The sequence below is a fragment of the Pimephales promelas genome, chromosome 10 (assembly GCF_988280905.1).
Source record: "Pimephales promelas chromosome 10, fPimPro1.hap1.1, whole genome shotgun sequence".
NCBI classification, from domain to species: Eukaryota; Metazoa; Chordata; class Actinopteri; order Cypriniformes; family Leuciscidae; genus Pimephales; species Pimephales promelas.
Window position 1 is genome coordinate 36,989,025 of NC_142778.1, and position 11,436 is coordinate 37,000,460.

Sequence of the window (11,436 nt, forward strand, 5' to 3'; positions counted from 1 at the left end):
ATTGTAGGGCTTGTTTTATGGTGAGGTTGGTTAATCATGCTAATAAGAGACAATTAACTAAAACTCTAAAACATGTGTCATTAAAAAATGTCGACACATTATAAAACTAAAAAAAAAAAAAAAAAAAAAAAAACATTATAAAACTTAAAATGATATTCGCCCCCTAGCGGCAAAACAGAGATATTTCGAAACAGTTATGATGTCATGAAGCCTCGGTTACTGAACTCACGTGACTTTGGTAGTGTGACACGCGCTCCGAATCACTGATTCGAAACGTTTAGCAAATCTTTCTAAGCTTCACACGCGTGTTTCGAAAGCCCCTATGATCTAACACACACTCACACACACACATCATGTCGATCAGGTGGGGAATCTGCAGCGCTGGAAGAATCAGTCATGACTTTACAGTGGCACTGAAGACTCTCGCCAGAACAACACCAGGTACACACAAACACACACCTGAGAAACTTCAGCTTAGTGTCAAACTGCAGGATAAACACACACAGCATACACACTGCACGAAGGAGTTAACCGAGTTAAAAACTGACACTGAGTCTCATGCATTGAGTCTCATCTATAACAATAAGACACTTTAAATGATGCATTCTACAAACTTCAATATGATTTGCCTTGTGTAACAAACCGCGTATGAAATATGGAGACTTTACTGTGCAGCGGAGAAACAGCGACACCGTGAGCTGAGACATTGTTGCATAAACATATAATGTTTAATTATGCACAAGAATAGATACATTGACATTGTTGCATGTAATATAGTGTTTAATTATGCACAAGGATGTATGTTGCATGTGATATAGCGTTAAGCACAAGAAGAACGGTGCTATGTAGGCTACGAATTAAAATTTAATAAAAATAATAAAGTAAAATCTAATGCAATGTACATAAAACATGAAATCTAATATTATTTATTTTAATTTTAAGAATGATATTAAAATGTCACTTTATCGCTGAACACAGGTGGTGGCTGTGGGTGCGCGTGACCTGGCGCATGCGCAGGAGTTTGCGCAGAAGCACGGCATCCCTCGCGCTTACGGCAGCTATGAAGAGCTGGCCAAAGATCCCGAGATCGGTGAGACGATAAACTGATCTCAGAACAGCATCTGTGTAAAACTACCATCAGAATGTGTCCAATAATCTGTTCTCGTTTCACATTGTCAAAATCATCACAAGATTAAAAATACAGTGGTGTGAATAAGTGTTGGCACCCATGCTAAAGTTGCCTAAAAAGAGGAATAAAAAATCATCTTTTGGATATTGATCTTAATGCCTTAATTAGAAAAATGAGGAAAACTCCAACCTTTAAGGACACACATTTTCTTTGTGAATGAATAATGTGTCATAAATAAATAAATGTTTTTCCTTAAAATGCAGGGTGCATAAGTCACGGCACCCCTATGTTAAATTCCCATAGAGTCAGGCAGATTTTTATTTTTAAAAGCCAGTTATTTTATGGATCCAGGATAATTTGGATAATTTGGCCTTTGGGATTAAAATATGCCCACATCATCACACACCTTCCACCACACCTAGAGATTGGCATGGTTTTACTTAAACCAGCCTAATAGCTGGTTTGATTTGCATTAAAAGATGATCTTATGGAAAGTACCCCATGCCAATCTCTCGGTGTGGTGGAAGGTGTGTGATGATGTGGGGATATTTTAATTATCAGGATGCATATTATCCTGGATCCATGAAATAACTGGCTTTTAAAAATAAAAATCTGCCTGACTCTATGGGAATTTAACATAGGGGTGCCGTGACTTATGCACCCTGTATTTTAAGGAAAAACATTTATTTATTTATGACACATTATTCATTCACAAAGAAAATTGGTGTCCTTAAAGGTTGGAGTTTTCCTCATTTTTCTAATTAAGGCATTAAGATCAATATCCAAAAGATGATTTTTTTATTCCTCTTTTTAGGCAACTTTAGCATGGGTGTCCAAACTTATTCACACCACTGTATCTAGCTTCTATTTTACACTCACATTTTATACTCTATAAGGGACATTTGTTTTGGGCCTTACATCTGAAGCTGTGTAACAAGATAAACACATCATTAACAATCACAATAGAAATCAGTGGTTTTGTAGCCAAAAGAACAAAAGTAGTAGTATGGTAGTAGAGGTATGATGGTATTATTATTAATTTAGTAGTAGTAGTAGTAGTAGTAGTAGGTGGTGGTGGTATGGTAGTGGTAGTAGTATTATGGCAGTAACAGTAGTAATATTATTAGCAGTTTTTTTATTTATTTTTATTTATCCTTTATTTAACCAGGTAAAACCCATTGAGATTAAAAATCTCTTTTGCAAGGGAGACCTGGCCAAGATAGGCAGCAAAATTACATCGCAGTATTATAGTAGTAGTAGTAGTAGTAGTAGTAGTAGTATGGTGGTGGTATAGATGCTGATGTGTAGTGAGTGTATTGATGATGTTCCAGATGTGCAGTGAGTGTATAGATGCTGATGTGTTCCAGATGTGGTGTATGTGGGCACGATCCACCCTCATCATCTGTCGGTGGGCGTTCTCTTCATGAACGCTAAGAGGAACGTCCTGTGTGAGAAACCGCTGGCCATGAACCTGAGGGAAGTTCGGGAACTGATCGCCTCCGCAAAGAAGAATGACGTCTTCCTCATGGAGGTGAGCAGAGGTGCAGGTGTTGAGCTTCGTTCACGAGGAAAAACAATAATATGTATGAGAATATTTTTATGAAATTGAATACAGTCTTTAATTGATCAGTTTGTGGAGACTCGTTGGTTTAGGCATGATCACTTGTGTTGTTGTAATTGACTTTACATTGTCATAATATTATATGTGCAGACCACAAATAATGTCAGAGATTTGAATTGTATTTTTAGTTATTTATTATTATTATTATTATTATGTGGATGCATTTGTTATCCTAAAGTGTATTTACCTATTTTTTTTTTATTATATATTTTATGCTTTATTTAGCATTATTGCAGAAAAATACTAACTTTGTAATTGTAAGATGCTCTTTATTAATGATTTGGAAAAGTTTACAAATAAATATATTTTTTAAAAAGTAATACAATGACTAAAGAGATTAAAATGCACTTTATTAATTAAACAGATGTATTTAATGTTACTATTTTTATTTTAAAATATGTAATATAGAAATATTAATTAATTATAGTTATAAAAAATATAAATTAGCATAAATACCATTTTAAATATTAATTAAAAACACTGAATTAAATGAATATGTGCCCAAATGCCTGGAGCTCGTCTTATTATTCATCCGTGTGAACCAGGTGTTATATTTGCAGGTGTATAAAATTTAACATAAATAAATATTATATATAAAATAAATAGTATATAGCAGACACACATTATTAATATTTTTTTATAATATTAATAAATAATTAAAATATGTATTTAATGTGTTAATTATTGTACTTGTTTTGTGTTTGCATTGGTATTAATATTATTAATAATGTTTAATAGCTATTATTAATGAGTGTCTGCTTTTATGGGTGTAAGTATATAATATTTATTTATATATTATTCTAGATTTATACACCTGCAAATATTCCAATGAAATATTACACCTGGTTCACACGGATGAATAATAAGACGAGCTCCAGGCATTTGGACACGTATTTATTTATTTAAGTTAGTTTTTAAAATTAATATTCAAATTGTTATTTTAATTAATTACTATTCATATTATTATGAATTTTTTAAATAAAAAAAGTACTAGTTTATTATCATTATTTGTGAGGATGAGCGCATGATTTCGGCGGTCCGCAGGCGGTGTGGACCCGCTTCTTCCCGGCCTCGGCTGAGATCCGGCGGCTGCTGTCCCGGGACGAGCTGGGCGAGGTGAAGCTGGTGCGGGCAGATTTCGGGGCGTCCCTCATGCACGTGTCTCGGGCCGTGGAGAAGGATCTGGGAGGAGGAGCTCTGATCGACATCGGCATCTACTGTCTGCAGTTTGTGCTCATGGTGTTCAACGGAGAGAAGCCGGAGCGCGTACAAGCAACCGGATTCTGCCTGGACACGGGTACAGATATCACAGGCCAAACACACTGATGATGATGATGAACTTATTTGATTATAAATACAAACAAGATATAAATTCAAACAAGTGTGTGACTGATATCCACAGGTGTAGATGAAGCGATGGTCGTCACACTGATGTTCTCAGGACACAGGATGGCCGTCTGTACCTGCACTATCTCCACTGATCTTCCAAACGAAGCCGTCATCGTCGGGACCAAAGGCACCATCAAGGTCTGTTCTCGTTCGCGCTCTCACCCGAGGTCGTGTAAATATCTGATCATGTGTTACTGTAACTGCTGTCATATTCTGGCAAAAATTATATTTGTACCGTTGAAACTAAATCACACACACCCAAACATCTCGTGATCGGGATTCAGATTATTCACATTTACATTCCTTCATTTGGCAGATGCTTTTATTCAAAGTGACTTTGATTGAGTCTGATGCAGCAGGCCTGCAGTGTACAATACTTTTTAATAATAATACTTTTCATTCATTTGTATAGTACGGAGGCGTATTGGATTCACTATGAGAAAAAAAATTTCTCTGTTTTTCTGAATTAATGAGTTAATTTTTCATGACAAAAAAAGTTTTTGCTCTGTTTTTCTGAATTAACGAGTTAATTTTTCATGGATTTTTTTTTTTTGCTGTGTTTTTCTGAATTAACTCGTTAATTTTTCATGAGAAAAAAAATATTTTGCTCTGTTTTTCTGAATTAACGAGTTAATTTTTCATGGATTTTTTTTTTTGCTCTGTTTTTCTGTTTTTCAAAAAATGAATTAACGTTTTTGATAAAGTTATCAAAAACAAATAAATTTTCCAAATAAACTCAGAAATTCAGAAAAACAGAGCAACAACTTTTTTTCTCATGAAAAATTAACTCATTAATTCAGAAAAACAGAGCAAAAAAAAATTTTTCTCATGAAAAATTAACTCGTTAATTCAGAAAAACAGAGCAAAAACCTTTTTTCTCATGAAAAATTAACTCATTAATTCAGAAAAACAGAGCAAAAAAAATTTTTTCTCATGAAAAATTAACTCATTAATTCAGAAAAACAGAGCAAAAAAATTTCTCATGAAAAATTAACTCGTTAATTCAGAAAAACAGTAGATTTTTTTTTCTTCAAGTGAATGCAATACGCCTCCGTAGTATAGCACCCTTCATACATACAATGAATCTCAATGTGCTCTATAGGTCATAAAAACAACATTTAAAGCATTAGGAAAAATATAAATATACACTGAACAAAATTATAAACGCAATGCTGTTTTTTTTTTGTTTTTTTTTGCCCCCATTTTTCATGAGCTGAACTTTTTCTATGCACACAAAATGTCTATTCTAATTTTAAATTAACTTTAAAGATAGGTTTCCAAATGCTTGGAGCTTGTTTATCATCATCAGTGTGTTAATGTTTTATTAACCTCTCTCAAAATTCCCAATTTCAAGTGAAGAATGCAGGATTGGGAATCAAACGCAATACCTTTTGATTTATCTTTTTCTGGAACTAAAGGAATGATCCGTCTGTAATGTTTTGGTTTGATGTCAAAACGAAACGGCTCATGACTCGTTTGAAAAACGATTCGTTTCATTGACTCCGAGTCGACTCCTACTTTGAAGAGACGATAACTTAATATACAGATTTAAAACTCACTTAGATCTATGTTACACACTGCATGATGGGTAATTTTACAGGCACATGTTGCACTTTCATCTTTGTGGGTCAGATTCCAGCTCATATGTGGTGCCCGACGTCTCTGATCGTGAACGGTGTGGAGACTCAGTATCCGCTGCCTGAACCCGCTCTCCCGCTGAACTTCATCAACAGCACCGGCATGCGCTACGAGGCAGAAGAGGTCCGCCGCTGCCTGCTCCAAGGTCACCTGTTCATTCGTCTGAAAGAATGATGTCATATATACGCAGTGGTGGAATGTAACGAAGTACAAATACTTTGTTACTTTACTTAAGTACATTTTTCACGTATCTTTACTTTACTTAAGTAGAATAAATAGTGCATACTTTTTACTTTTACTTCGTTACATTTTGCAGCAATTATTATACTTTCTACTCCACTACATTTCTACAACTTCTGTTACATTTTCGTTACATTTTCTGATCAGTTTTTCCCCTGCCAAACCGTAATCTGACCGTCCGTTCGTTGCACGTTTGTCTCGTCAGTGACGTTTGGTTGCCATAGATACAGTATATCAACCCGTTACATTATGCGTCTCGCACGCAGTGTTTATCGTGCAACTATACGCAAAAATATGTTTTTCCGTGCATAGGAAACGCACCGTGTGTAATATACGTTTGGTTAGGATTATGGCAAGCCAAGAGGTTCAGAATTACACCATAAATTAATCTCGTTTACTGCCAAACAGAGTTATTAACATATAGTAAGGATAAGCATGATGTGTATATTGCCTAATTGCAAGCTTGTTTCAGAAATGGTGGCAACATTTTTTTTCCATGATTATTGAACATCATTATAGGAGTATTAAGTTGAATGAGTTAGAATTAAATGTTTTATTAATCATTAGAAAATAGTCATTAAGAGAACAAATTGTTATGCAAGTACTTTTACTTTAAATACTTAAAGTACATTTAAAATAAGGTACTTTTTACTTTTTACTTAAGTATGGTTGTCATTGTGTTACTTCTACTTTTACTAAAGTAAATATTTATCTGGTTATTTGTACTTTCACTTAAGTACTGAGATTCAGTACTTCCTCCACCACTGTATATACGCCTAGATGACTTGAGGAAGAGTACATTCTCATTTTTGGGTGAATATCCCTTTAATGACCTTCAGCTCATTGAAATCTGATCATGTCTTGCAGGTCTGAAGGAGAGTTCCTGCATGTCTCTCGCAGACTCGGCTCTGCTGATGGAGATCATGGATGAAGCCAGGAGGCAGGTGGGCGTGGTCTACAGCCAGGACAGCCAATGAGCTGCCTCCACCAGCACTGCTCATTAAAATAGGTGCTTTTTTTCTTTTGTTCAACCACAAAATAAACTCGTACGTGTTTTACTGTTGATATGTGTCTTTCTGGTTGTACTTATCTGCATATGATGGTATTAGATCTTTACAGTAGGCACTTTACAAAAAAGACCCTTAACAATAAGGTTCTTTAGTTAACTACATTAATTAGCATGAACTAAAAATGAACTGCACTTATACAGATTTTATTAATCTTTGTTAATGTTAATTTCAACATTTACTAATACTTTGATATTTTTTAAGATTAGTTAATGCACTATGAACTAACATGAACAAATGACTATTTTGTTTAACGTTAACAAAGATTAATACAGTACAAGTCCATGACGGCCTTAACCGTTACCATGCTAATCAGAGTTTACCCTGCTTACCTCACTAAGAGCCTCGCTTTACACAATGACCTCCAGAGAGAGAGAGAGAGAGGTATTATCCAACATGTCCTCGACTGCATGACTCATGTCTCTCTGATAGAGACACTGCTCTGTCTCATATCCTGCCATCCTGTACAAAAAACACACTTGCTTTAATTATTCATAAACACTTAAAATAGCAAATGCCTATTTTAGAACTAATGCTAGTTTAGTAGAGGACTTCTTGAGCGCCATGTTTTAGGCATAATTCAGTGTGACGATTCACTTTTGGGTACCTGGTGATGACCAGTGTTATCGTTAACTCATTTTTTAAATATAAATATTAGATGAAAAAATTAAAATTAGAAATGTTGCTTTGGCAACTACCTAAAAGTTTTAAACCGAAAGTATAAAGAGTTAAGAGTATTAAAATTAATAAAACTGAAATAAACTATATAGAAGTATTTATTATTCAAATTAAAATATAAATACATTATATTTTTGAAAATAACAAAAATATTGGCTTTTGCAAAAATTGATTGAATTTTAAGTACTAAACATACTAAAATTATAGTAAAAAATACAAATGCACATACCAAAATTACTAATTAAAATGAAAATATAAAAATAAAGACTACATAATAATATAAATATCTTAAAATAAAATAATCTATCTTTAAATAAAAAATATCTTAAAATTATCAATTATATAATTATTTTTACTCAGCATTTAAATGTTTAAATATGCTTAAATTTCAAATAAAGTGTAACCAAATGCCAAAAGAACATACAAAATGACTAAAATGAAAACTAAAATATAACTATAAACATGTGTTTATTTAAATATAGAAATTATATTTATATTTATCAATAATATAATATCTTATATAAATAATACATAACACTGCCAGTGACAAACTACACTTGTGAATGAGCAGAAAACATTAAGAAATAATTAAATGTACAATATTCAGTATGCGTTTATCTCAGGAGATGTTACAGTAAAATTCATATTCAAAATTAATGTGGATCATACAGTATATTAAGATCTTGGCTCAGTTTGAGATATTGTACGTTGTCCAGTCCAGAGTGCATCGATGGGATTTGCGACGGGATTTGATGCAGACTTCAGTGGCTTACAGGTGAGGGTTTCCCCGGATTGGCCGAAGGGTTTGTCTCTAACCTGTGGAGTGGGCGAGCGGCACAAGGACACACACCAGCGGTCAGTGAGAGAGACGAGAGCCGTCAGGTGAGCAGCTCATCATGGGCAGCGGCAGCAGCAGCAGCGGGGGGGTCGTCGTGGAGAGCAGGTGAGAGACACACACACACACACACACACATGCAGAGAGTCGTGGAGAGCAGGTGAGATACACACCTTCACTAGGACACACACACGCAGATGCTCAAAGCAGTATGAGCTGGTTTCAAAACACTCACCTTCAAACAATAACCTGTATTAGTCCAGAACAAGCAGCAGATATACACACATACATATATACACACATTCACAGATACACACATATACATGCATACGTACAGGTGAAACTCGAAAACTTAGAATATGGTGCAAAAGTTCATTTATTTCAGTAATTCAAGTTAAACAAACTCATTACATGCAAAGAGAGATATTTCAAGCCTTTATTTGTTATAATTTTGATGATTATGGCTTGAAAACATTTTCACAATATTCTAATTTTGTGAGCCATAACTGTGAGCCATAATCATCAAAATTATAACAAAAAAGGCTTGAAATATCTCACTTTTCATGTAATGAGTCTATATAATATATTAGTTTCACCTTTTAAGTTGAATTACTGAAATAAATGAACGTTTGCACGATATTCAGATTTTTTGAATTTCACACGAAAAACAGTATGTGACAAAAGAAGTGGGGCTGATGTTTGAATCGCAGTACTCCCAAAAGAGTCAGAAAAAGGTACCAGGATGACCTCGGATGATTCTTGGACACTTCGCTACACCATTCAGAATAATACTGTGCTTTGGGACGCAGCCGTCCCTATCCTGTGGCCTCATGGGATAGTAAAGTGTCCATCATATGCACACTTCAGAATCTCACCAGAAGTAGATCATCCAGGAACTTTTGATTTTAAATTTGAATAGAAATCTGGATGTGATTTGATATAAATAATGTTTTTGCATAGTCTTTTAAAAGTACTGTGAATTCAGACATATATATTTGTATTTGCATACAATGAAATTAGTAACACATTACAAGACACATATATAACCACCAACAATAAATAAGACACTTCAAATTGTATATACATAATTCACGTGATGATATTTCACTTCTTTGCATTCAATGCATTTTTGACTTTCGGATGGCGACTGGAAAGAAACTGTCCTGTACACGTTTGGTTCTTATGGCAAACAATTAACAGGAGATGTCCTGGATGTGATGTGTTCTTGATGATGTTTTTGGCTAGTCTTTTAAAAGTACTGTGAATTCAGACATACTACTTTTGTCACATACTGTTTTTCGCCAACTATATACAGTAGTAGGGAAGTATGTGATTTAGCTTTGTGTCCGCAGAGCTGTAGTATATTCTACACCGTTGTTGTTGTTTGGTATTCTCAGTATATCTCTCAAAAATAAGTTTGACCACAGAGTGTAAATGAGTTAGGCACTTTTACAGAAGATGCATTGTACTTGGAGGTTTAATTAGATTATTTAAAAGCAGAAGTTACTACCAGTTCAGTTCAGAGAATCAATTACATGATGAACAGCCAATGCATATGGTTTTGTACGGAGGCGTATTGCATTCACTTGAAGAAAAAAAAATCTACTCTGTTTTTCTGAATTAATTAGTTAATTTTTCATGAGAAAATTTTTTTTCTCTTTTTTTCTGAATTAATGAGTTAATTTTTCATGAGAAAAAAATTTTTTTGCTCTGTTTTTCTGAATTAACGAGTTAATTTTTCATGAGAAAAAACATTTTTCTCTGTTTTTCTGAATTAATGAGTTAATTTTTCATGAGAAAAATTTTTTTTGCTCTGTTTTTCTGAATTAATGAGTTAATTTTTCGTGAGAAAAAAGTTTTTGCTCTGTTTTTTCTGAATTAACTCGTTAATTCAGAAAAACAGAGCAAAAAAAAAAAATTCCATGAAAAATTAACTCGTTAATTCAGAAAAACAGAGCAAAAAAAAAATCCATGAAAAATTAACTCATTAATTCAGAAAAACAGAGCAAAATATTTTTTTTCTCATGAAAATTAACTCGTTAATTCAGAAAAACAGAGCAAAAAAAAAACATTTCCATGAAAAATTAACTCGTTAATTCAGAAAAACAGAGCAAAAACTTTTTTTCTCATGAAAAATTAACTCATTAATTCAGAAAAACAGAGCAAATTTTTTTTTCTCATGAAAAATTAACTCGTTAATTCAGAAAAACAGAGTAGATTTTTTTTACTTCAAGTGAATGCAATACGCCTCCGTAGTTTTGAGAACATTCGATTATTTGTAAATGTAATTTTCGTTGCCTCGTTACACTACATCTTAATGCACAGAATTAAATAATGCAGATTTGAATTGCAGATGCAGAAAACTTATACACATGTACACGTATTACCTGTCAACTGTGCTGTAAGTGTGCATTTGAATATGTCTTATACTCACCTTGATGCTGATGTTTCACATGACTGGAATGAATGTCTTTATCTGTGAATATCTGAGCTGAAAGATGATATATGTACACTAGAGGGCGCTGGGCATTAATCTATCAGAGCACAAAACAAACCATCATGTTTATATATTATCATATCATGATAACTTTATGAGACACATATACTCAAATAAATCTCCACTTCATTTTTTGTAAATTACACCACTGTATGTCCCTAGCTAGTGCCAGTAACTACAAATTATAGAATCAAAAGGTGGTAATGATCTGATGGTAATGATCTGGTACTGATGAATTACCGTATTTACTGTACGAACCATGTTTTCGTGGTACCAAAAATGCATGGTAAGACATAGTGCTCCCATGGTACAAGTACAAAATACATGATATTAGCATTGTGC

General features: G+C 33.7%; 1 protein-coding gene across 1 annotated transcript; it reads left to right on the forward strand.

Annotated features, from left to right (window-relative positions):
• Positions 1-230: 230 nt before the first annotated feature.
• On the forward strand, positions 231-7,080 carry dhdh.2 (dihydrodiol dehydrogenase, tandem duplicate 2). The gene is given in 8 exon segments (XM_039683825.2): positions 231-427; positions 429-441; positions 979-1,090; positions 2,497-2,660; positions 3,795-4,047; positions 4,153-4,277; positions 5,772-5,922; positions 6,885-7,080. Coding segments are annotated over 8 exon segments (1,002 nt in total). The 5' UTR covers positions 231-353; the 3' UTR covers positions 6,995-7,080.
• The last annotated feature ends 4,356 nt before the right edge of the window (positions 7,081-11,436 follow it).